Below are 26,857 nucleotides of genomic sequence, written 5' to 3' on the forward strand. Positions count from 1 at the left end.
ATGAGAATAGGACACCTGCTGCCATGCCATTTAACTCCAGTCACCTTCTATGAACCCTGTCTCCAAGTAACATCACATTGGAAGATAGAGCTTTCATGTGAATTTTGGGAGAGATCTATTAAGTCAATAACAAATTAATAACCAACAAAACATTCTAAATTAGTTTAAGTTAGACTGTCCCCTTCCTTCAGAATACATGCTGCTTGATACAAATAGATACACAGAAGCCAATGGGGTTGTGGTTTTTATAGGTGTTATGCTTTAAACAAACAAACAAATTGGAAAGATGGCTCAGTGGTTGAGAGCACTGGCTGCTTTTCCAGAGGACCTGGTTCAATTCCCAGTACCCACATGGCAGCTCACAACTACCTGTAACTCTAGTTTCAGATCTGACATCCTCACACAGATATGAATGTAGGCAAAGCATCTGTCTGTCTGTCTGTCTGTCTGTCTGTCTGTCTGTCTGTCTGTCTCTATCTATCTATCTATCTATCTATCTATCTATCTATCTAAATGGAACTAAACAAGTCTGGTAATTAGAGCAAATTTTGTTTCTGTGGCAGTTCTGCTGGTGTTTCAGCTATTGGCATATAGTTCTCCTGCCAGTATTTTTACTCTGTAATATTGAAAGGTTTCCTTTCCTTAGAACTTTGCAAAACATTTTTATCCATCACAGTAAGTGTATGGGAATGATAATATCTCTTAAGATACACTAATTAGGGTATCATATTATTTCATTTATAAAGAGTGTATAGTGATTTGAATGAAAACGTCCCCCATGGCCCCCACAGGTTATAGGGAGTGGCATTATTAGGTGTGACCTTGTTGGAGTAGGTGTGCCATTGTTTGAGGATATGTGACACTGGGGATGGGCATGAGGTTTCAAATGCTCAAGCCAGGCCTAGTGTCTCCCTGCTGTCTGCTGATCCAGATGTAGAACTCTAGCTATGTTTCCAGCATCAAATCTGCCGGCATGCTCTCATGCTTCTCACCATGATGACAACAGACTAAACCTCTGAAACTGTAAGCCAGCCCCAATTAAATGTTGTCCTTTATAAGAGTTGCCACAGTGATGGTGTCTCTTCTCAGCAAAAGAACTTTGACTAAGACAGAGCCCTGGGTTTGTAAGTTATTTGTCCAGAGTCACCCTATAACTGGACGTAAGGCTTTCAGACTTGCTTATGTAGGACACTTGCCACCACACTTATTGTATCCTGAAGGGAGTATGTTCATGCCACATAACCTTATTGTTTCTTCTCACTGTGTTTGGTCAGGGAGCCATGGTTTGTTCTAGTGGATAGGAAGGATGGTTTCAGTGGATCTTTGGTGAGGAAAGCTAGAAGAATGTGTTGGAATTGAGGGTAATCTAAGCACAACCATGTAAGCCATATAGTGTGTGAATAGTAGGTCTTAAGCAGTGATTCAGACGTCAGAGCTTCACCACTATTTAACTTGGTTGATTTCAGAACCTTGGCTTTCTCATCTAGGAAATCCAGCTGTGTTGCTATTGCTACCCTGACAGAATTGTTACAAGGCTTAATTTTATACACTAAAGAACAGGAACTGCCTAGCTTGTGGTAGAGGCTCAGAAATGTCAGTTGCCTTCCTTTTGATCTTTGGAAGATGTTTTTAGTTATTCTGGTTGGAATATATAGTAGTGCTTAAAACATATTTTCTAAGAAATATTGAAATTCATGTCTGGATATATTTATTTTTTCTTTAAAAAGACTTAAAAGTGCCCATTACAATTTCAGGCTTATTTTCCAGGGACATGGCAAAATCTTCCATTGTGAATTCAACCAAGGGATAATCTGCTAGCATCAGTTTTCTTGAATTTTCTAACATGCAGCAGATAATACATGGCCTGCTACCTCTCATCTTGAAACACTGCTAGTCTTCTTGAAGATATCTTGCCTATATGTCAGCATTATAATGATCCAATGCATGTTCCAATAACAGAATCTTCCAATTACGGTTTTTATTGCTTGCATGCTGATATTTTCCTTTCTACATATTTATCACACTTAGATCAATTCCATCCATAAGCTGCAGACCATGGTTCTGTTAAAGAAGAAGGCAGTGGGGGTGGAGAGGTAGGTCAGTGGGTAAGAGTACGTTTTGCTCTTTGCAAGGACCTGGGTTTGGTTCTCAGCACTCACATGGTGGTGCCTTATAACCACCTAAACTCCAGTTCCAGTGGTTCAAATGCCTTCTTCTGACCTTCACAGGCACCAGACACACATGTGGTCCACAGATACACATGCAGACAAAATACTCGTACACATAAAAATAAAATTAATAATTAAATATTTTTTAAAAGAAGAAAAGCAAATGTTGAGAGGGAATCATCATCATGCAATCATATGTGCTGTCATCTAAATTAGGTTCTTTAATATTTAACTGTCTTTCAGTGAGAGCTCATAAGAAAATTGTAGAATTGAGACAACTTCTGGAAATCGCTGAGAGCAACTTTAAACACTTGGGTGGGATAACAGAAGAGGATCTAAAGCAGAAGAAAGAACTACTGGAGTCTAAGAAGTAATGTCCTTGAAACCATTGCTTTGCATTTAGTACCTGTGAATTCCAAGGGATCTTCCCTCCCTCCCTCCGTCCCTCCCTCCCTCCCTATCTTCCTCCCTCCTTCCTTCCTTTCTTCCTTTCTAGACATGGTGGTACATAACTTTAATCCCAGTGCTTGGAGGCAGAAGCAGACAGATCTCTGAGTCTGAGGTCAACCTAGTCTACATAGTGAATTCTAGGATAGACGGGAGTATATAGAGAAATCCTGATTAAACAAACAAGCAAACCCACTTTTGTTGTTGTTAAATAAAGACAGAATCTTAAAATATAGTGTTGTTAGCCCAGAATTCACTCTAGTCCAGAAATGCTTCATGTTCAAGGAATTTGCCTGTGTCTTTCTCCTGCATGCTGGGATTAAAGGGTTATGCCACATGTCTGTAATCTAGAAGATTCTAACATATTTCCAAGTTCATCTTTTAGTTTAAGATCCAGCCTTGACACCCCGTCCCCCGACTGGATTATAGCCTGTGCTGACCCTGAGGTAATAGTTACCTCAACTCAATAATTCTGATCTCTTGTTAATCACAGCTGATTTCTAAGCCCCAGTTAGCCATTATTAATTAGCCCCCCAATGCAAATTCATTTAAGTGGCGCTGGTCTCTGGTTAATCACAGATGGTTCTGCAGTCCCAGCAAAGCAGTGAAGCACAGGCTTTGGTTCTAAAGATATCTTAACTCAAATACATCACAGGAATGGCCCTATAGTGTCTACTAACTTTACAAATCAGCCTACATCCCTCAAGGTTCTTCCTTCCAAGCTCCCACCACAGTTCATTAAGCTTTTATTTAGCACTTGGGGCCTGAAGTTCTAAAAGCTTCCACAGTCCTCTCCAAAACAACCCAGCCAGGTCTGTCACAGCAGGACCCACTTCTCTGGTACCAATTTCTGTCCTAGTTTGCTTTTTGTTGCTTTGATGGAACATTGACCAACACCAACATGGTCTAGGACAAGTGCTTATTTACCTTATGCATCCAAATTACACTCTTGTCTTTGAGGGAAGTCAGGGCAGGAACCCAAGGCAAGAACCTGGAGGCAAGAACTGAAGCTGCTTACTGGTTTGCTCCTCAGAGTTTGCTCAACCTATTTCTTATACCCTCAGGGCCGCGTGCCCAGGTGGGCCTGGCTGGGCCTTCCCATATCATTCATTTTCATTAAGAACAGAACTGAAGACCCAGAAATGAACCCACACACCTATGGTCACTTGATCCTTGACAAAGGAGCTAAAACCGTTCATTGGGAAAAAAGATAGCATTTTCAACAAATGGCACTGTTTCAACTGGAAGTCAGCATGTAGAAGAATGCAAATTGATCTGTTCTTATTGCCCTGTACAAAGCTTAAGTCCAAGTGGATCAAGGACCTCCACATCAAACCAGATACACTCAAACTAATAGAAGAAAAAGTGGGGAAGAATCTCAAACACATGGGCACCGGAGAAAATTTCCTGAACAAAACACCAATGGCTTATGCTCTAAGATCAAGAATCGACAAATGGGATCTCATAAAACTACAAAGCTTCTGTAAGGCAAAGGACACTGTTGTTAGGACAAAACAGCGACCAACAGATTGGGAAAAAGATCTTTACCAATCCTACAACTGATAGAGGCTAATATCCAAAATATACAAAAGAACTCACGAAGTTAGACTTCAGGAGACAAATAACCCTATTAAAAATGGGGTTCAGAGGTAAAAAAATTCACAGCTAAAAATGCTGAATGGCTGAAGAAGCACCTAAAAAATGTTCAACATCTTTAGTCATAAGGGAAATGCAAATCAAAACAACCCTGAGATTCTACCTCAAACTAGTCAGAATGGCTAAGATCAAAAACTCCGGTGACAGCAGATGCTGGCGAGGATGTGGAGAAAGAGGAACACTCCTCCATTGTTGGTGGGATTGCAGACTGGTACAACCATTCTGGAAATCAGTCTGGAGGTTCCTCAGAAAATTGGACATTGCACTACCTGAGGACCCAGCTATACCTCTCTTGGCCATATACCCAAAAGATGTCCCAACATATAACAAAGACACGTGCTCCACTATGTTCATAGCAGCCTTATTTATAATAGCCAGAAGCTGAAACAACCCAGATGCCCTTCAACAGAGGGTGGATACAGAAAATGTGGTACATCTACACAATGGAATACTACTCAGCTATCAAAAACAATGACTTTATGAAATTCAGGCAAATGGATGGAACTGGAAAATATCCTGAGTGAGGTAACCCAATCACAGAAAAACACACATGGTATGCACTCATTGATAAGTGGATCTTAGCCCAAATGCTCGAATTACCCAAGATGCACAGAACACATGAAACTCAAGAAGGATGACCAAAACGTGGATGCTTCACTACTTCTTTAAAAGGGGAACAAGAATACCCTTGGCAGGGAATAGGGAGGCAAAGATTAAAACAGAGGCAGAAGGAAAACCCATTCAGAGCCTGCCCCACATGTGGCCCATACATATACAGCCACCAAACTAGATAAGATGGATGAAGCAAAGAAGTGCAGGCCGACAGGAACCGGATGTAGATCTCTCCTGAGAGACACAGCCAGAATACAGCAAATACATAGGCAAATGCCAGCAGCAAACCACTGAACTGAGAACGGGACCCCCGCTGAAGGAATCAGAGAAAGGATTGGAAGAGCTTGAAGGGGCTCGAGACCCCATATGAACAACAATGCCAAACAACCAGAGCTTCCAGGGACTAAGCCACTACCCAAAGACTATACATGGACTGACCCTGGGCTCAAACCTCATAGGTAGCAATGAATAACCTAGTAAGAGCACCAGTGGACGGGGAAGCCCTTGGTCCTGCCAAGACTGAACCCCCAGTGAAAGTGTTTGTTGTGGGGAGGGTGGTAATGTGGGGAGGATGGGGAGGGGAACACCCATCTAGAAGGGGAGGGGGAGGGGTTAGGGGGATGTTGGCCCGGAAACCGGGAAAGGGAATAACAATTGAAATGTAAATAAGAAGTACCCATGTTAATAAAGATGGACGGGGGAAAAAAAAAAAAGAAAGACCGGCTCCCAGGTCAGTCTGACAGAAGGGGGTTCTCAGTTGCAGTTCTCTCTTCACTTGACTCTAGCTTGTTTCAAGTTGACAGAAAACTAACCAGCACACAAGTATTAATCACCTGCTCCACATTTTCTGTCACTGATTCCTGCTTCATTTTTTCTATCTCTTAGTTCTTGTTACCTCCCAGCACACCATGTATTCTGTTTATTTTATGGTCACTGCTTATCCTCAGTCCCTAAATCACTGCCTGTTTATGTAAGCTCTTAGGTACAGTTGGCAAATAAATGATTCATTTTACTTGCTATAGAGTTAACAGTGGTTTCCACTGTTAACAAAAAAAGTTGCTAGGTAAATCAGAACTGACTGAACAAACATTTTTGATAGGACCATCACAGAGCTGCAGGAGCAGCTGGCCTATGAGCGACTCCGCAGGGAGAAATTAGAGTGTCAACTGGATGAGTACCGAGTGGAAGTGAATCAACTCAAGGAAGCGCTGGAGAAAATCCAGGTCCCCAGTGCTGAGGCTATGGTTGGTGTCTTTACACATTTTTTTTTTTTTTTTTGATAAATGGTATATAGAAGTGGCTAAGATTGTAAGCTTTGAGTAGGGGTTGAATTTGAATCCTCTCAATAATCTTTTTTGATGTGGGTAAACCTTTGGTCTATTTGAACTTGTGCTGCAAACTAGAGCTAACTATAGTTTCTAAAATAGACATCACGATTGTGAATTTGACACTGTTTACCACTGTGAATAAGCATTTTTCTACTTTCTGGAGCTGTATTTTGAGTTTCAAAAATATCTCTTGTTATGAAAAAAAAAGTCAAGATCAAAAGGACAAGAATTTAAATAGTGATTCCACTAGGTGTCAGTTTTAGACAAAGAAACAACTTCTCAACAACCCAGATCAACACCTGACAGAACACAAGAAATTATAGAATAAGGACAGAAAAACAGTTTCTCTTAGAGCCATCCAATCTCATTTGACTAGTCTTTGATCTCACACTTCTGCAAGAAAAGGCTATGTGGGGCACACCTTTAATCCCAGCTCTCAGGAGGCAGGGGCAGAGGCAGACAGTTCTCTGAGTTTTAGGCTAGCCTGATTTACAGAACATGTTCCAGGACAGCCAGGGCTACATAGAGAAACCCTGTCTCAAAAAAACATACTGTGATGTGGCCTTGGGGACAGCTTATCCTGACATTAGGGATACTGAGAAACATTTCATCCTTTAGGGAAGTTTTCTTCTGCAGTCATCATGGATAAATGATCTCATACCTCTGCCACCTTGTCTGATCTGTAACAAAACATCCTGCCCTTTTATTTCATGCAAACTGTTAACCTCTTAATCACTTCAGAGAATGTAACATAAGAGTTCCTTGCAAGGTGTTAAAAACAGATCAATGTACTTCCTTACACCAAATTTCACTGTCCAGATGAACCCACTGCTAACAGCTTAGTATTCCATGCCGTGTAGCAAATTTTCTATTTACCCACAAATACATGTGTGCATGCCTTCCTTCATTTCCTCCCATTTATTTTTTTCTTGAAATAGGTTCTTAGCATGTATCACAGACCTAAAGTGCACTAGGTAGCCCAGGCTGGTCTCATTTACAACCTTTTGCCTCAGTCTCCCATGTATTGTGATTGCAGGTATATGCCACCATGTTAGGTTAAGGTGTGTGTCTTGTTTGATCACATGAATAGTGTGACACAGGAACAAATTCAGACCCTCTGTCTTCCAATCATATCTCCATTTCTTTAAAGATGCTAACATTCGTACTTCAGTGTTAAGCTCTCACTAGGGTTTCCTTTGTTCTGATAGCTAAACTTATATCTGAAATTCCTAGCAGAGTCTAATTTTAAAATGGCTAAAACCAAACTTAACAAGACCAGATTTTCACCCCAGATCTCTTTTTTTCTCCTTTCCTTTTGTTTCTTCTTTTCCTTCTTTCCTCTGTTCTCTTCCATTTTCCTTTCTTTTCTCCCTCCCTCCATCCTTCCCTCCTTCCTTTTTTTTCCTCAAGACAGGGTTTATCTGTGTAGCCCTGACTGTCCTGGAAATAAGCTGGTCTCGAACTTATAGAAATCCGAGTGCCTCTACCACCTGAGTGCTGGGATTAAAGGTGTGTACCACTAGGGTGTCTGGCCCCCTAGGTTGTTTGTTTGTTTGTTTGTTTGAGACAGGGTCTATGTAACCCTTGCTGGCCCAGGACTCATTATGTATATCATACTGTCTGAAGCCCCCCAGATGCTAGGATGAAGGAATAAAGGTGTAAACCACTAGGCAGGGCCAGTTTTGGATTCTTGAATCTTTCCGTCTATTTCTTTCTCCTTTCATCCATAAACTGTAGACATCTTGTCCTTCCCTATTCAAATTCATTTGAGTAAAGTTTGTTTTCTTCTGTCATTTCTTGTTCTGATAATCTTTGGGTTTAGCTTTAACTTACTGTATCAGCTGTACACTTGCCAATTCTTATGTAGATGATCCTTTCTGAACTTTCCCAGCACCATACTTGTTCTTCTAGCTCAAGGTCCCCTATCAGACCTGCCCCATAAAAGCCCTTAGCAGGCATGTTACTGCTGTCCCACCATTCCTGACCAAATATTCTTTCTGCTAAGCTCGTCGTACTGCTTTGAAGGTGTGCCCCCACTTTTAGTTTGTTAAATACTTTACCCAAAATACTGACATTCTAAGTTTCATGAGAACGTTTAACATATATTGAGATTTTGGTCATTATCAATAATAGTTATTGTTATTTAATTATGTATTAGGCTTGATGTCAAGGCTTTTTGTTTTGCATCAACTATTTATATTACAGATTGAGAAGCCTAGACAGACAAGTGTGTAAATGGATTCAGCAATAGTGGAGAATGGGCAAGTGGAAAAGGAAATATAAGTTGGTAATGAATACTGTACAAACAAAAACTCGTGAATGGAGAAGTCAAGAAATACAGATCCTAGCCCTATAGGGTTCTTAAAGGTTCCAAATGAAGTTGTATTAGCACATCCTACATTGCAGTTATGCCAGGGAATGTTAGTCAAGATAGAAGCAGAAATGACAAGTCATTCCCTTTGGGGTTTCTATTAAGTAGCAAGCACTGACTGACTTTCAACACTCTCCCAGTCTTACTGATTCAGCACATGAAGCACGAGTACTTTAGACCCAGGAATATATCTTCTGGACACATAGAAGAATGTTAGTATGGCACTTTTATTTGACTCTTTTTCTTTATAGGAAGATGACTCCTGTGAATATAGCAAAGAGAAGAGGCGAATGAAAAAAAAAAACTCTCCTGGGGGCATGTTTGTGAGAAGGTTCTAATCAGTGCAGTAAGGCTAAATAAAGCCTTGATTTTCCTTCACTTTAGAGGTATGTGAATAGATAGAAATCCTTCAGTTCTGAAGGTGAAAATGTTATACATCAAACGGACTTAAAAATTCCATGGACTTAGGATATTTTTTATATGCATATATATATGCAAGCCAACATCTATGAGAAATAATTTTGCAAGTATTCATATAAACTGTGAACTATGAGATGGTATAATCTAATAGTCAAAGGAAATCCAATTCTAGATAATAAAATTATTAAAATGATACTATGGCTTCGCAATAAAGTTGTATTTTACTGTCTAGATATACTACTACTAATATGCATGATCTTAAAGAGTTTTGACCTTTGTTAAGTATTACAGTACAACATCTAAATCTAACACTTAAGAGAGCGGAAAAGTATTAATGGGCATCTGTGCTCCACAGTGACTGTCTTAAGACACTCGTGCGTGTACATACACACACCCCCACTGTGACAAAACATTTTATTTAGTCAAATGACTTCCAACTTTTTTTTTTTTAAACAGAGCATCTAGACTTGAGGGGGTAAAGGTAAGCATTCAAACAGAACGGCTTTACAACCATTACCAAATGTCTCATTCAAATGCTTTACATGAGTGAAAATCTACTCTTTTAAAAAAGAGTCCATGCTACACCTTTGCTAAGGAAACCCCTTAAGTCATCTGGTTCCGAATTCCACCTCTGCCCTGTGCTGTGAGTTTTATAGAAGTAGTTAAGAGGCAGACTCAGCAGGACCAAAGCACATGGGTTGTTTTCTCCTTTCCCCATAGCCCCAATGAATTGAGACTCTGTCCTTTGTTGACCCAAAAGCAGCTATGGTTCTGATTTAGTTCTCAAACATTTTCATCCTATTTCTTTCTTCCTATGGTGAGCCAGCAAAGTATGTGGTGGCTATTTAAACCTAGCTAGTATGAGCAGGATTTGTTGGCCCCAAGAATCTGCTGAGATCAGATCAGGCTAGTCAGAAGTATGGCACGGATGGCTGGGGATGAGTTGGAAAAGTGCTTGCCTAGTTTAATATCCAGCATCACATCAAATATGGCATGAATACATGCTCATTTTATGTCTAGCACTTGGGAGGGTCAAGGTGATTCTTGGTTTGTCAATCTGGATAGAGAACTCAGATGTAAGAGATCTGGAGAGATGGCTCAGTATATAAAGAACACTGTATTTGCCTCTCTAGCGCTCCTGTAAACATGGGCAGACAGCCTGTGTCTGTAATCCAGTGCTGGGGGCAGAATAGATAGATTCCTGAGGTTTGTCAAGTTAGCTGAAAGGGTAAGCCTCAAGTCTGGGGAGTGAAAAGGGGAAGGGGAAGAAAAGGGGACAGAAACAGGTGGGTTGGAGGAGGGGGGAGAGGAGAGATTCTGTTTCAAAAAGTAAGATACAGAATGAATGAGGAAGACACCCAAAGGTGATGTTTGGCCACCACATGAATACATATGTAACTCATACACATACACAAACAAAGAGGAAAAAAGGAAGAGGGAAATGTGAAGACTAGAGAACAACAAAAGGAGGCAAGCAAAACAAATGTGAATAACCTTTTTTTAGTTCTGGTTGGGAGGTTTCAATCCCCAACTATGAGATGGTACTATGTATTATGGTACACACACACACACACACACACACACACACACACACACACACACACACACACACACCCAAGAGATGTTTGAATTTAAATGAGTCATTGGGAAAGTCTGTTTCATATAGATGGGTAATGTGACATAATTCAGGAGGTGAGGATAATTTCTGGGGAACAGAGGGTGGTTGGCAGACACCTAATCAGCCAACATGCACTAAGTTTTAGGTTCAGTCCTTGGTAGCAAACAAACAAACCACCACAAAATCCACCCCTCAAATGCTGCACATATGAAAAATTAAAAAGATACATGTAATCAGAAAAACTATACATTTCATTTCATTTTAAGTATAACACATTTAAATGGGATTCACATTATTTTAAACTTATTATTCACTACAAAAAAACTCCACTTACATAGGAAGTCACTTTGAAAAATCAACCAACTTTGTTATAGTATTTTATTTTATATAAAAATCTAATTGCAATAATAACCAAGAAAATAAAATCCAGCAAGTGTATAGACTACAGAACTGTTTACAAGAATGTAATCTGATACAAATCCTATTTCACTTACAAAGGTCAAATGCAAAACTTTTATTGCTATAGTTGTCAGAGGACAAGGACCAAGTGCACTTCTATCTCAAGCCAGGCTTTGAGTTAGAGCTTTTCAACATAAAGATGTACAACATAAAAATAAAATACCAAAACACTCCATTTAGTCTACCAGTTCTTTGAAGAGTTTGTAGTAAGTACATTCTATGGAGTGATCAGCAGCAGCAACAGGAGGGTCAGTTCTCCTTCCAGAACCTATAAAACCCCAGTGCTATCGCCAAGCAAGTGAACACCGAGGCTGTGAAAAGAAACAAACTATGTTACAAGCCATAGCTCAATTATTTCAGACAATAAAAAAAATGAACAGAAACAGAAAATCAAACTTATATCCCATGTTCTTTTTCCCTAGAAAATTAAACTAAGGATAAAAGGCAATTGTAAAGGCAATAGTTACATCAATAGCTTTCTATATTTTAGAGATCAAAACAAAAATAATTAAAAAAAATATAAATGTCATGTCAGAAAATGTAAGCAGTGCCTCAAAGTTACTAACACAAGGTCTTAGGAGTTCTGTTGCTGTGATAAACACCATGAGCAAAACAGCTTGGGGAGGAAAGGGTTCAACAACTCTTAGCCACACCCAATCACTGCAGGAAGACAGGGCAGGAACTTAAGGCAGGAACCAGAGAAGGAACTGAAGCAAAACCAGTGTTGCTGACTGTCTCACTCAGCCTGTTTTTAGCCTATCTATCTAGAGGTAGTGACACCCACATCAGGCTGAGTTCTTCTATCAGTCATTAAGACAATTCCCCACAGCCTTGTCTACAGACTGACCTTATGGAGGTGTTTCCACAATTGAGGTTTTTGACATGTACCCATACTTCCAGACACTTGGGAGACTAAGCCTAGAAGGTTTGGGCAAATTGACAGCCAAACCCTACCATGTCTGGTGTTTGTAAATCTTTAAGAAAGGGAATCTTACTGTCTTATAACAACATCTCAGGTATTCTAGAACAAATAGATCCATATATGCTTTATCTTCCTACTTATTTAAAAATGTGTAACTGTGGCTTCCTAAACTGCTCACTGGTAACAACAGTACTAAAATATACTTAAAGGAGGAAGGAGAAGATGCTTCAATATTACTGGTTCCAAATGCTCAGCAAAACAAAAGGATGACTTAAGAAAGTCTATTTTTATGTGTATGAGTGTTATACCTACATTTATGTCAGTTCACCATGTGTATGTCAGGTACCTGTGGAAGCCAGAAGAGGGGACAGGATCCTGGAGTCACAGATGGTTGTGAGTCTCCATATGGGTGCTGAGAATCAAACCTTGGTCCTTTAGAACAACAACCAGTGCTCTCAGCCATTAAGCCTTCTCTCTAGACCCAGCAAAATCTTTTTTAAAACAATTGCTATCTTGTGTATTTCTTTTGCTATTACCACTAAGTCTATTAGATTTGCCTTGTATATCTATGAACTGCTAAAAGAAAGCTTTCTGGAAAATGCCACCATCTTCAATTTGGAGGGTAAAAAAGTATTTTGTGGTGTTATCCCTACCCCTACCACAGGATCCCTCTGTGTAGCCCTGACTGTCTGGGAATTCACTCTGTAGACCAGGCTGGCCTTGAACTCAGAGATCTGCCTGTCTCTGCTTCCTGAGTGCTGGGATTAAAAGTACCCAGCAGTATTCTGTTTGTTTTTAACTGTGGTATTCTTTAGGTAAATACTCAGAAGAATATAGGGAAATACCAGATAGAATCTGAAACTATTTCTTTGTTGCTTTGAGACTGATTGTGGAAGAGAATGAACATTCCGAATGCCTGTTTTAGAATTTCCTTTAGCATTACAGTTGAACTCAAGACCTTTGGTTCTACAGACTTTGTCAATGTAGGGGTTTTCAAAGCCTAACTTTAGATTTTTTTTTTTAAATCTGAATTTTAAACATGAACCTAATGTTAGAAATAAAAATAGAGCCCTTAAATTAAAAAATAAGGGGATATACATCAGTTGAGGACTGAGACACATTCATCTTCTAACGTGCCACATCACAAATAGTGGGTGGCCAGAAAACCACTATGATGAGGAATTTTATTTATATAGTCATTTGTTGATACACACATTTAAAATAGGTATATCTTTTGACCCCCAGGTTTTTGTTTTGTTTCTGCCTCCCAAGTGCTGGGATTAAAGGCATGTGCCACCATGCCTGGTGTTACTCCAAATTTTAAATGTGTACAGCAACAAGGGTATAGAATGTGTGTATTTAGTGAACATGCACATATATGTTCAGTAGTACTGCTCTTAAGGATGAAGAAATGAAAGCAACACTGCTGGGGAAGTTCACATGTTGATACCTCAAAATACTATGGTTAGTAATAAAAAGATGCTAAACACTTAATGTTTAAGTACACCTCTAACATTTAGTTACATTTAACACAAGGAGTTAACTAAAACGGAAAAATCTTTTTTATAACTGTATCTTACTTGTATACACAAGACAACATATAGACTAATACTAAATTAAGAGGGTGAGGGGATTTTCATTGCTCTTGAATTTAAATTAAAACATACTGCTTTAGACAAATAATATTTAATAAATACATTCTTCCTGTCACATGAGCCATAAAAATCTTAGGTCAGACTGAAGGTGTGAGCCACTCTAAGTTTGGGACAGTGTCTATGTGCTCACTTGGTCCAAGGTAAGAAGTTTCCTTACCCTCCACTGCTCTCCTTTTGCTATGTTTTTTAACAGCCCATATCTACTTTTGTGATCTTTCTAATCCTTTCAAACCTTTCCAATAAAATGACATTTTTCATTGTGGAATTTACACAATTAATTTTACCATATTGTTCTTGGGTTTATTTATCTTCTTGATAACCAGACTCCTTTTTCTATCAGTAAAACTGCACAGCTGCTTGCTACTCCGATCTTGAAACTGGTACCTTCTTCAAGGAAAACAGGGTACCAAGCAACGAAGGAGAATTTCTAGCTCCTTTTTATCTCTGTCCTGGCATGGTTATTCTGAGAGTAGGAACCAATAGATCCAAACATTCACTCCGACAGACAGACTTACCTGCAAGATAACGAATTGTCTCAAGTTTGCTCGACTCCATCAGTGTTTTTAAGGAAGCGATTTCAGTGTCAATTTTATTACTGGTCTCTGAAATAATACTTTTAGTTTGCATATCCTGTAGCAAATCAGAAAAAGCAGAGAATTAAGGTTTTATCCCTATATATTATGGACAAAAACATTTATATTAAAACCTTAAACTGTGTGCTAATGGTGCATTTAAAAAAGTCTTAGTAGTAAATGAGTACTGCCAAGTAACAAAACATTCCTCCAATTTCATATCGGGAATAATTTTCTTGAATCATTCAATATTGGACACAGTCTACTAAAAATCTCTTAGGGTATTCAAAACCTAACTATATATGATAACCTAAGAAGCAAACGTTTTAGTCCCAGAACTAACACTTTTGTATGTAAAGTCTTTGGAATATTATTAACCTTTCAAACATAAAAAAGACAACTTTTAAATATATTCTGCCATAAATACCAACCAAATTGGTACCAACCTGGGGGGTAACTTTGCGTGCACAGGGGACAAAGCTCAGAAATGGGTTGATGTGAATTTGCTCATTTCCTTGTTTATCTACTTTCTCTGGCCAAGGAGTCAAAGAAAATGGGTTCTTCAAAGAGCACAGGTGATCCTCCCTTACTAAATCCTGAGCAAGAGAACTTTTAAGAAAAAGATGAGGCTAAATCAGAAGCTGGGGTTTACTTACTAATGACTTCTTATAGGTTATTAAGCATGTACACAGGACTTCTCAGTACTGGGTTTCCAGTCTGGCTCTTTGAGAAAGGATATACTGCATACTTGCCAGGTGTGGCTTCAAACTCACTGCAGTCGAGTGCTGGGATTACATAGCACGCTCGGATTAGAATCCTGTAAATGTATTTACTTTTACATGTGCATTGGTGTTCTGCCTGCGTGTGTGGATGTGTGCACAGGGGTGACAGATCCCCTGGAACTGGAGTTATAGATAGCTGTGAGCGTCATGTGGCTGCTGGGAGTCGAATCTTTCTCTGAAAGAGAAGCCAGTGTTCTTAACCACTGAACCATCTCCAGCCCCTACGATCTATGTTCTTATCTCAGCTCTACCACCTCCTGTTGTGTGATTTTAACCTTTTTGTATCTTATTTTCCAAACTGCTAAAGTAGAAATAACAATAAGCACAGAGCTGACCTGAAAACGTTAACAGACACGTGTAAATGTATAATGGTATCTGGTACATAATAAACATTAAATATTTACTCTGAGTTTAAAAAATTAAGGATTTTTCAAATTTAAATCTAGACATTTACTTAAACAATAGTGTATTTTATTTTTATAACAGTTACGTCAATGTAAAAAATAGCTTAATTTTTTAAAAGCATGTCATGCGAAAGTTAATACTTTTTTTGAGGTGTGTGTTTTTCACTATGTAGACAGTTTCACTATGTAGCTTTGGCTGGGACCTTACTATGACGAGACCAGGCTAGGCTCAAACTCATCTACCTCTGCCTCCCAAGTGCTGGGACTGTGGCCCAGTCCAATCCTTCATCCTTTTAAAAATGTTTTTAATTTTATTTTACATCGTGTGTCTGTGTGTGGATATGTGTTGGAGGCATCAGGCATGTGACCCTTGGAACAGAGGTTGTGCGCTGCCTGATGTGAGTGCTAGGAACCAAAGTCCAGACTCCTGTTAAGTGTGGTGTGCTGAGTCATCCCTCTAGCCCTAGAAAGCCTTTAATTCCTACTCCACTGTAGCAGCTCAAGAACCAGCATTTCCTCAGGGTGGCTTTTCCCACAGTGCTGGCAAACTGTGACGGAGGTGAAGAATCAGATTCTATAGGGCTAGGTAACCCAAACTTACAACTAAAACTTAGAAAAGCACATGAGATATGAAAGAGAAACTTCTACATAGTAACATACCTTTTTGGTAAATTCATTGGTTGCTTCCATAAGTTGTTTTTCTTGATCTGTGAACTAAACGATATGACGTCAGATTAAGAGAGAGAATGAGCAGCAAGATGACAGCTGCCGCACACGCCCGCAGCCTGAGCTGGGTCTCTGGAGCCCACGGCAGGTGAGAGACCCTGCAAAGTTGCCTCTCACGTCCACATGTGTTATAACAACAGCAACGTGAGAGGGGCTACAAATGACTTCAGAAGGAATAAATACAACAAGAACGCTTATTTAAAAACGTATCGGAGGGGCTGGAAAAATAGCTCAGCAGTTAAAGAGGACTTACTGCTTTTTCTGATTTCCTGCACTCACACTGGACTGCTCACGACTGTATGTAACACCAGCCCCAGGGGATTAACACCTCTGGCCTCCCAGGTGGATATATAATCATACTTACATATACATAATTAAAGATAATCTTTAAAAAAAACACACTACTGGGCACGCACACAAGAAGTGAAGAAACAAATTTTAAGAAGCATGTTACCATATCTGTCACTCTGCTCCGCTCCAGGTTGATGTCCAGCCTATTGTCTGCCCTGATTCGACTGGTTTCATTCTTTAAAGAAAATTAGTATTTTAAAAAATGATCTTGTAATGGGTATTTGTTTTGAAACTAGTGGAATAAATTTCACTTACAATCAGCTGCTGCTTAACTTGATCTAGTTCAATTTTCATTTTCTAGGTGTAAAAGAGGTGACAGTTAGGATCAATCCAAAAGTGCCTGTGATTACTTTAAGTTTCAAAACTTAGTGAAATTTGGGTATCTGGCTTTTTTAATAAAGAATTATGATTTTAAAAAAGAACAGACCAGTGTGTTCATTAAATATATTTTAGGTACAAAACATTTAGTTTTGGTGTTAAATTTTACTTTTAAAATGATTTACTTTTTTAAATTGAGAAATATTTAAGCTAGAGCTGGTTGAGACGTGGCTCAGTGGTTAAGACTGCTTGCTGCTGCTCTAGAGGCCCTGAGTTGGACCAGCTGCCTATGACCCCAGTGTCAGGGGATTTGACACCCTCTTCTGACCTCTATAGGCATGTCTCTCTCTACAGCCCTCCTCCTTGCCCCTCCTAAGCCTCTATTCCCCCAAATAAATCTTAAACTAAGTTGATCCGGATTTAACTACAAAAGTACATCTTGGGGGTTCACAGAGATGGCTCAGTGGTTAGAAGTGCTTCCTGCTCTTCTAGGGGGCTTGAGTTCAGGTTCCTAGCAGCCAAGTTAGGTTGCTTACTACTGCCTGTCACTCCTACACCACAGGATCTGATGCCCTCTTTTGGCACCTGCACCCATATACATACAGCCACACACATAAACAGAACTTTACAGCTCAGATCCTTCCCTCTTTCTATGATTTTTATATAAACAACTTACAGTATGTACTCAATATGTAAGAAACTGGTTTGGAGATGAAGAGTAGGTAATCTAATTTAACCTTTAAACAGTGACTTGTTTTTGTTTTTTGAGACAGGATCTCACTTTAGCCTTAGTTGGTCTGGAATGTGCTATGTAGATCAGGCTGGCCTTAGACACACAGAGAACCAACCAGTCTCTGTCTCCTAAGTGCTGGAATTAAAGGTGTACATCACCATGCCCACCTTTAAACAGTGACTTTTTAATTTAAAAGCTTTGTAATACATCATATTATTTGGTGTTACTAAGTTATTTACTAGCATACTTGTGAGATCAGTTACTTTTTTATCACTACTAGTAAGTTAAAAATTCTGTTACCTCATTCTCTGCTCTCAGATTTGCAAATTCACTTTTCTCTAGGATGACCATGTCTTTTCTGATGGAATCCAAATGAGCCATTAGCTGCTGGATGGTTATTTCCTAGGAAATAAAATAAAAATAACTGAGTGACATGAAATAGTGGCATCCTTTTACTTTTGAATTGTTTAAAAGAATGTCAACATGCTAACATGTATAATTACTGATTAAGAAAAAATACACATGAAATAACACCCTGAAATAACAAAATAAAAATGAGGAAATTCAAGGAAGAAAACCTTTGAGTGAAGAGAAATATCTAGGTCTTTTAATGAAGAGTGTCTGTCTGTCTGTCTGTCTGCTTAGTCTTCATGCATGCCAGAAGAGGGAATCAGAACCCATACACAGATGGTTGACAGGCATCATGTGGATGCTGAAAATTGAACTCAGGACCTCAGCCAATGCTCTTCTCTCTAAGTCATCTCTCTAGCCCCTTCAGAATTTTGTTTGTTACTAATATTTCAGTGTTTTGATTTTGAGAGACTTCTGTACCATATGAAAATACAAAGAAGTCAAATAGGAGTCAGAGTATTTTTTTAAATATGATAAACAGCTGAAACAACTGCCGTTTATCAGCACAGCACAGTTAATTTTGTTTAAATGTCCTGGTCTCTTTCCTGTATTTGACACTGCAGAGAAAATGTGAAAGAAAAGGAAACTCCTACCTGACATCATAAACATTTGCTTTATAAAGGACTATAAGCTTGTTTTTGCAGAAAAGGTCTTGCTCTGTATAACTTAAAAAAATACTTAGAGAATATTTTGTTTCTATAATAAACCCCTGCACAAATGGGAAAAATTAATGTTTTAAACATAATTCTTGACCCTCTTGCCTCAGCCTTGATGTGTACCAAGTATACTTAGCAGAACATTTCTGCAGAAGTGACTCACAGCAACCCTACAAAGAAATTTGTTTCCACATTCAACTTCTTAAAATTAGAAAGACCATAATTTATCTCTCTTTACCAAAAGGTAAAGGAAGAAGGGGTAATCTTGAGATCAGAACTCTTACATATCAGGGCTTCTTAATAAAGAAAAAGGTCTAAGCAAAAAGAACCACTAGTCCATTTTAAAAATTACAGTTCCCCGTTTATTGATATAAGTGAGAAAGACTGAAAACTTGTTTTTTATAACAGAGGGCACAGTAATTTCAGACATCCCTGAAAGCTATAATAATTTAATCTTCAAAGTGTCTACAATTCATTCATCTTTATGTAAAAGTAACTTCTGTTCACGGATACAATGGATATGTCTAAGGATTACTGCCTTTGTCTGCTAACCTAGGCCTAAACCTTGAGGCTCCCAGCCTTTGTACAATCTTATCTAGGCCCAGAATGCTTTAGGCCTCTGAGAGTTACTGCTGAATAAGCTCACCCCTTCATTGTTCTTTCTGACCTCTGGCTGGCTGATTCAACTGTTCTGGCTCAAACTCCTCTTCAAGCTGACTGATTCACCACAACTTCTCTCAAGTTCTGACTGAATTGCTCTGTCTTCACCTGTGTCTAGCTTGTTTTCTCTTTGCAATCTGGTTTTACTCCGTCCCAGAAAAACTGCACCCTCTCCCTTTCTCTTTGCGCTCTTCTCTCTTAAATAGCTTCTTCTTTCTCTCTTTTGGTGAGAGTTGGGCATATGCTATTCTGTCAGATCTTAATCTGATTCCTCACTTTGTCTGCCACTCATTAGACAACACTTTCAAACATGGCTGCTTCCTTCTAAAAACTAACTTTACCTTCATTATTCTTTTATCCTAGAGGTGGGATTAGGTTCCTAAATGAACAGGGTGTTTTTAACATCGCAAACCAGTATTTTTTTTTTTAACAAAACACTTTCTTTTTTTTTTTAATTAATTTTTTATTTATATGAGCACACTGTCACTGCCTTCAGACATACCAGAAAAGGGAATCAGATCCCATTACAGATGGTTGTGAGCCATCATGTGGTTGCTGGGAATTGAACTCAGGACCTCTGGAAGAACAGTCAGTGCTCTTAACTGCTGAGCCATCTCTCCAGCCGCACAAACCAGTATTTTTAAAAGCCAAAAGTTTTTCATAGTAACATTTTTACACTGAGTGCTATTTTTAGTATGCAGGACTAAGTGGTTCTGGCAGCAGGAATGGTCCTCAAATCATAGTTTTAAATCCATGCTTGCATAAAAAGCATGCTTAAAATGTAATAGTAAGTTATTTTATTGAAAATGTCAATAGCTCCTTTGACTAGACCACTATAAGACATAACAGAGCTTTGGGAGAATTAATTAAATGCTTGGCCATTTTTTCCATTTCTTTAATTTACTAGTTTGTGATGATCCGGAAATAAGATATGCTAAAAATAATGCAAAATTGAAAAGAAAGTTAAGGTATTTTAATGTCTAACAAATTAAGAAATACAGTAAAAATCTTTAAGAGCTTTTGATTTTTCTCTAACCCTTAAAATAACTAAACTGCATAAAGAAGATTCTAATTTTATGTAAGAAACCTTAATATTTATGGTTATGAAATAACCATCTGAAGGAAAAAGACTAAATTTGAAAAAAATAAAATTAAGTATAAGAAGAAAACAGATTTTTAAACAGTTGAAATGTCTGGTTGATTTTTGTCTGTTATCATTGAAATATGAAGCCTTAAAAATCACTCAAGCCATGCACAGGTCAGCAAAATGACTTAGTGGGTAAGCATGTGTGCTGCCTTAGCATCACAACTTGAGTTCAATCCCCGGACTCACATGGTGGCAGGAGAGAACCAACTCTCGAAAGCTGTCCTCTGACCTTCACACTTGTGCCATGGCATGTACCCTTACCCCCAATAAATAATGTTTAATTCTTTTTGAAGAATTTTATATCCCATCAGATTTAAATACTTCACCCATGTTAGTTCTTTCTAGCTTACAAAGTCTGTAAAAATTAACCATGGCACGGCCATTCAAAACATGTAGAAAGGCTAGCTCTTTTGCATTGGAGAATTTTCTGGGGGAAGAGTTTTCACTGCAGTCTACCCCATGATTGAAATTCTACATTCATCTCTCACAAGGGAAGATGACTGAATTCCTCTCTAGCTATCAAGCACTCTTGTTATGGGCACTCCAATTCTTCTAGGCAGATTCTGAGAAAGGCCTTTCTAATTCATCCTTTCCTCCTTCCTTGGAAAAGATTATGTAATGAAACTATGAGGAGTGATAAAAAATGGACGTATTACCTGTTGGGCTTTCGTCACCATCTCCTTGTAGACAGTATCCAGGCTGACATTTGATAACGTACTTAGGACCGACACAATCGTCTGTGCTTGCCCTTTGTCAAATCCTGCAGACAAGCAAATCTGCATTTAAAACATACCTCACCAGCAGAAGAGACAGCCGACAAACTTTCAGTAGCTCAACTATAATACTTAAAACAGTTACAATGAAAAGATGGACAGTACTATCTTATTTTAAAAGCACTCTGTAATCCCTAATTAGATATACAACAAAATTGAATATTTCTAGTCTTTTTTGGTAGTGAGCATATCATTGGCAATAAAATGGTATTTCATTATTTTCATTTATTCTACAATAGTACTTGGTTGATAGTGAAGTTAGGTAGATGCATACATTTTTATTATTTTTCTGTGCACTACTTTTTTATGGCCTTTGCCTACTTTTCTATAAAATTACTAAACTTTCTTTTATTGATTCCTAAGACATTTATCTAGAATTTTAGTAAGCAGATTCAGTATTTCTGAATACCACTCTGCACTGCCAAACAGGTGTTCCCTTGTAATATATTACCATATCTGGAAATATTAATTTTTTATTCTTCCACATTTATATTTCCATTCAGAATTTAGTATTAGCCAAAAAATGCTATCATTCTGGGCATGTAATTTTATCCTATGCTTTTTTTCATTCTCTATATATCCTTCCTAACAATGATTTTAAGTGACTATAAAACATTCCAGTGTATGGTCAGCATTCTCTTTCAATAATCCCTCTTAATTGTTGGTAACAGTGCCGCTGACTTGGGCATTTATTATATGAGTGCTGCTAATTTTCTTCTTCTAAGTATTCATGTTTCTCACCGTGAGTTTCCAAGTCCTGCACCAATGCATGGGTATCAAAAGTTAATTTTCTTTGTTCTAAAGGAGTTATTTCCACAGGCCTTCTATCATAACCCGACTTAGTTGTAGTGGTCAAGAAACCTGAAAATAGAAAAAGATTATCTTGTAGTAATTTACAGTGGTATCACACTTTGGCTTGCTTCTAAAGAGCTCTCCTCATGCATTTAAATACAATTCTAGCTTCCCAAATAGGTGTCCTGTAACGTCACTCAAATTAACTGACTCTTCTCAACCCCTTTCACATCTGATGCTATCCTGTACATGGCAAACATTAACATATTCATTTTTTTCTTTTAGCATTCAAATACTAAGAGTTGGTCTAAATCCTAATGTATGTATTAACTGCTTTAGATGCCACTGCTTCTATTCTAACTACAGGGAAACAGAGTCTGCCCTGCTTTGTTCAGTGTGCAGAAGTTCCTTACAAAATCTTTGTATGTGTATGTTCTGACCTTCTGTTCCCATCTGTACCCATATCATTTATTTCCTGGTTCTCAGCTATAACGGTTAATGGGTAATTGAACCAGTCTAGAAGCCCTATGCTACCCTGGCTGTATTTTTCATACTGTATCTTTAGGACTCACAAGGGCACTTGTGTTATAGTTCCCTTCAACATGGGAATATGTCACCCCTTCAGGGAAGCTCCTTAGGCTGGATTGTATACAACTTCCTGATAGAATAAGCAATACAAGATGAGAGTCCTTCTCAGAATGAAGGATGCTGCAGAGATTCTGGGAGGAGCCACACTGCTAAGGAGACTCAGACAAGCTGAGCTGAAAGATGAATCAGACCAGAACAGCTGTCCCAAAGAAGCAGAAAGCAGACAAACTGCCTAAAAGGTTCAGACCAACTGAGGCACTTGGAAAGGATACTATTGAGCTGCCTGCAGGCTGTATGGTATGCTCCAGGTTCCCAGCATTATGAGCTGTCACCCATGGGGGTGGGCCTTGGTAATGCTTTCAGTCATTTCTGCTTATCCAGTAAAGTAAGGAACTCCAGTACATCTCAGGGTTCATCAAGTTGGATTATGTCATAATCTGTACTTTGGTCTGCAATGGGCTCTATAACTAGGTGAGCTGATGGATGTGTTTTGTCATGCAACAGCATTTTGACACACAGGTGAGTCATAATCAATGAATTTGATTTAAAGTTCTGGAGCATTTCTGATCAGTATAGGAGATCTAAGAGCTACCAGGCATTTCTGACATCTTCCTGTCCTAATCCATTAAATTCCCAAAACTCAACTCAAACACAGTATAGTCTGATGAATCTTACTATGAAATATTTCCTCCAAGGATGAATTCTGCACATATAAAAATTCTTAACTATTGTGATACATTAAGATAATAACTGTTAGGCTGAAAAGATGGCTCAGTGGTTAAGAGTACTGACTGCTTTTCCAGAGGTTCTGAGTTCAATTCCCAGCAACCACATGGTATCTCACAACCATCTGTAATAGAATCCGATGCCCTCTTCTGGTGTGTCTGAAGACAACTATAGTGCACTTATATATAATAAATGAATCTTTTTTTTTTTTTTAAAGATAGTAACTGTCAATGTGGTAGTCAAGTATAAGGTGTTCTACCAGATAAATGCTTCCAAAACAAGGTAGTAGTATTCTCATTTTTAAATTAAAAGATCATGTATTAAAGCTGCATTTGGTACCTAATGCTGAATATGGTGATTCTAGCATTCAAGAGACTGAGGCAGGAGGATCATAATTCAATGCTAGCCCAAGTTACATACTGAAACCAGTTCAGACTAGATCAAACCATACCAGGCTTAGAAAAGGCAAAGGAATTTGCTTAGGTTACAGACACAGTGATAGGTAATAGGATTCAAATTTAGGTTCTTTTGACTACAAAGCTCACATCTTATCTATAGCCTGTGTTGTCTTATTTTATCCCAAGCTACTTATATATCTAATTACTTAAAGGACAGGTTTAATTCCAACACTTAGAAGGCAGTCTGGTGTATTTCTGTGAGTTCAAGGCCAACCTGATCTAGAGCTCTAGGACAGCTAAAGTTACACAGTGAAACTCATCTCAAACAACTCCAAAGAATATAACCTAACATTAGAGTCTACTGACATGCTGTATATGTGCTATAGGAGATCTATGGCAAATTAAATGAACTAATGAAAACACTCCCCTCTCCACCTGAGGACTAATTCAGTACTTCTTAGTCATAAGGCTGGCAATCTGTACTTAAAAAGAAACATCTGTAGTGTTTCTGATATTCTGCTAAGTGTGGTTAATAATAACAAATTAAGACTGCAGCACCATCAATGAGAAAATTTAGACAAATCACAGCTTCCTCTGCATTTCACTATTTAAAGAGTGTATGTCCATGGAATAAGGATCAACTTTCAAATTTGCTAGACTATTGACATTATTTGTCTAGAGTGAGCAGGAACACAAACCATGCACTAATTTTAAGGGAGGGGGGACAAGATTTCCTCTCAAGAGTAATCAGATTCAAGGGGAATAACCTGACAATTATATTAAAATATTAACATTTTCCTGGGGTGTTATATTTTTGATAAAAGTACACAGATAAATTGAGATTTGAATTATTTCCTCATATTTAAAATAATGCTACCCCTTTGTGTGTGAGGCCTTTGTATCCTGCTGTCATGTTCCTATTTCTCTAAAAGGGCAGCTCTCATTGAACCTGGAATGGCTGAGAGCCACAGCAAGGGCCTTTTATGAGGGTACTGGGGATTCTACTTTGTGTTGTTATGCTTGTGCAGCACATGCTTTTACTAGTGGACCCACATCCCTATCCTTTTTTGAAAAGTCCATCAGACTGTGTATTTATACTATCTAAATACGTAATCAAAGATGTGACTAATTCTAGCAGTTAAACAGCAGACAAGGGCAGCCTTGACTACAAGTTAGTGGAATAAATAGAATTAAATAACAGGCTATAAACAAAACAGTGGCAAACAACAAAACCACACAAGTGTGGAGGGAGGAGAAATGTGTCTGAATAGCTCAAATTCATAATAGATCCAGAAATAATAAAATGTGGAGGTTGGGATGCCTTTTACGGTGGAAAAAATGAAAAGCAAAAGTATAAAAAAACTCTAGGAAATAGTTCTCGGAGTAAAGTAAGATAGTCTCCTGGATACACAGACTAACAAAGGGCCCAAGTGTTTGGAAATGTATAGGTTCCAGGGCATTTAAAAACAAAACAAAACCCCACTATGTAATTTGTAAACCAGGATACTCGCAAACTACCTAAGAGTTCATTAACGTTATGACACTGAACCCCGCTCCGTGCCCCACCAATTCAGAAGCCGAGCGGAAGGGCAAGTCCGCTGGGTCTAAGAGGAAGGCAGCCCTCTAACAGACCCCATCGGTTCAGCCAGCGACCCGCCCTCCCCGGAGCCTCGCGTGTGGCTTTGCGCGGGTGGGCGGGGCCCTGTAGGGGGTGTGTCACTCTCGCGGACGCCTGAGCAGGCACACCCGCCCGAACATTCTCCCTGAGCGAGTCTTCGCCTCACCTCTCCGCAGGGCGGGTGACAGACGCCCGTGGGAACTTGAAATCCAGCGGATTCCACTGCCCTCGGGACGCAGGAACCGCCAAATCCAGCGGCTCCTCATATTCTCGGACCTCCGGGTCAGCAAAGGGAAGCGGAATGTTGTTGATTCTCGCAGAGGCTTTCGGACAATGAAGTTCTCTCACCATAAGGATGCTGGGAAATGTAGTTTCCGATCTGTCACTAAAGCACTTACTTGTGGGGTTTTTCTTTAACAAAGCTAGGCCTCTTCACAGAGCCACACTTCTCATGACTCAGAGCTTATCCCTCTAGTCCATCGCCCCTTCCCCATCTCTTCCCGCCTTTACCGCCCTAAGAAACCGGGATCTTGGAGAACCTTCTGGCGCCCATTTGCTGGTGGCGAGTTTGTCCCACAGCAAGCTTTCCAAACCGAGTCCTGTGTAGTCGCATAGCACCATGGGACTCGCAGTCCTCGCTGCTGAGGATTGTGGGGATGAGACCGGGTTGTTTCCTCGCCCAGAAGGCTTATGGAAGTACAAACCGCTGCACACATTTGTTAGTTTCGCGTCTTTCTGCTTGGCCCTCTGGTGCACTGGAGGACCAACTGTTTTAGGCCTTTCCTTCAGGAAAACGAAACGAAAATTCTCCATTTACTGGGTCGATATCGTTCATGGTTTATCTCTCTCCGACTTAAGTTTCCAAAGTCATTGTTCCACCTGGTATCAAACAACGTACTAGTTACAATTGTCTTACCTAGACTTCAACTTTGTGGGAATCAGCTACCTACCAACCACCATTTCAAGCACTGAGGCTCATTAAACGCAGAACTTGGTTCCCACCAGCAAGTACTTTAGTAGATTACACATGGAAGGAAATAAAAATGATTCTATCGGGGGTACTAGGGACAGAGGCAGGAGACACATCTCTCTACTGCAGATGGTTTCCTAGCATTAGAAGGGGAGGGACTATTAGGAAAGAGGAAGGGGAGGGTAACAGGAGCAGTTAATGGGGAATAAACAAGCATAAAGTAATTATATTCTTGAGTAAGAATGCCATTATTAAACCCATCACTTGTACAGTGAATGTACACTAATGAAAGAATTTAGAAAAGAGGGGAGAGGTAGGATTCAAACCTGTTTTCGAGGATTTCTGTAAGCAGAGATAGTAGAACACAGGGTCCGGGAGACAGGGTTGGAGGGAGCAAACACACTTTATTAATCTGTTCTTACTCATGGCCTTTGCATATGTTGCAACTTGGAGAGCATTTTCTAATGTATTAGATCACCTTCTTTGTAATGGTCAGATCCCAGCTGACGCGCCATCTCCTGAAGCCTTTATGCCGCGTGCACCTTTGGTGCTTTAGTTAAGAACACAACCCTTCCT

General features: G+C 39.2%; 2 protein-coding genes across 3 annotated transcripts in view; one reads left to right on the top strand and one right to left on the bottom strand.

Moving 5' to 3' along the window:
• The window catches only part of Ankrd42 (ankyrin repeat domain 42), a 51,802-nt gene extending 42,587 nt beyond the window's left edge, over nt 1-9,215 (top strand). For both annotated transcript variants that reach the window (XM_032893217.1, XM_032893216.1), the window contains exons 10-12: nt 2,412-2,538; nt 5,983-6,127; nt 8,834-9,215. In XM_032893217.1, the coding sequence (XP_032749108.1) occupies nt 2,412-2,538; nt 5,983-6,127; nt 8,834-8,920 (359 nt within the window). In that variant the 3' untranslated portion in view covers nt 8,921-9,215. The remainder of the gene's footprint in view (nt 1-2,411; nt 2,539-5,982; nt 6,128-8,833) is intronic.
• A 1,747-nt stretch (nt 9,216-10,962) lies between these two features.
• On the bottom strand, nt 10,963-25,926 carry Ccdc90b (coiled-coil domain containing 90B). Its single transcript, XM_032893218.1, has 9 exons — nt 25,478-25,926; nt 21,931-22,050; nt 21,073-21,176; nt 17,843-17,944; nt 16,747-16,788; nt 16,595-16,666; nt 16,075-16,128; nt 14,172-14,286; nt 10,963-11,390 (listed from the first exon to the last, which is right to left on the bottom strand). Exons 1-9 carry the CDS (start codon nt 25,575-25,577, stop codon nt 11,329-11,331), a joined length of 771 nt encoding a protein of 256 aa, XP_032749109.1. The 5' UTR covers nt 25,578-25,926; the 3' UTR covers nt 10,963-11,328.
• Between the last annotated feature and the right edge of the window lie 931 nt (nt 25,927-26,857).

The sequence above is a fragment of the Rattus rattus genome, chromosome 2 (genome assembly GCF_011064425.1).
Source record: "Rattus rattus isolate New Zealand chromosome 2, Rrattus_CSIRO_v1, whole genome shotgun sequence".
Lineage (NCBI taxonomy): Eukaryota > Metazoa > Chordata > Mammalia > Rodentia > Muridae > Rattus > Rattus rattus.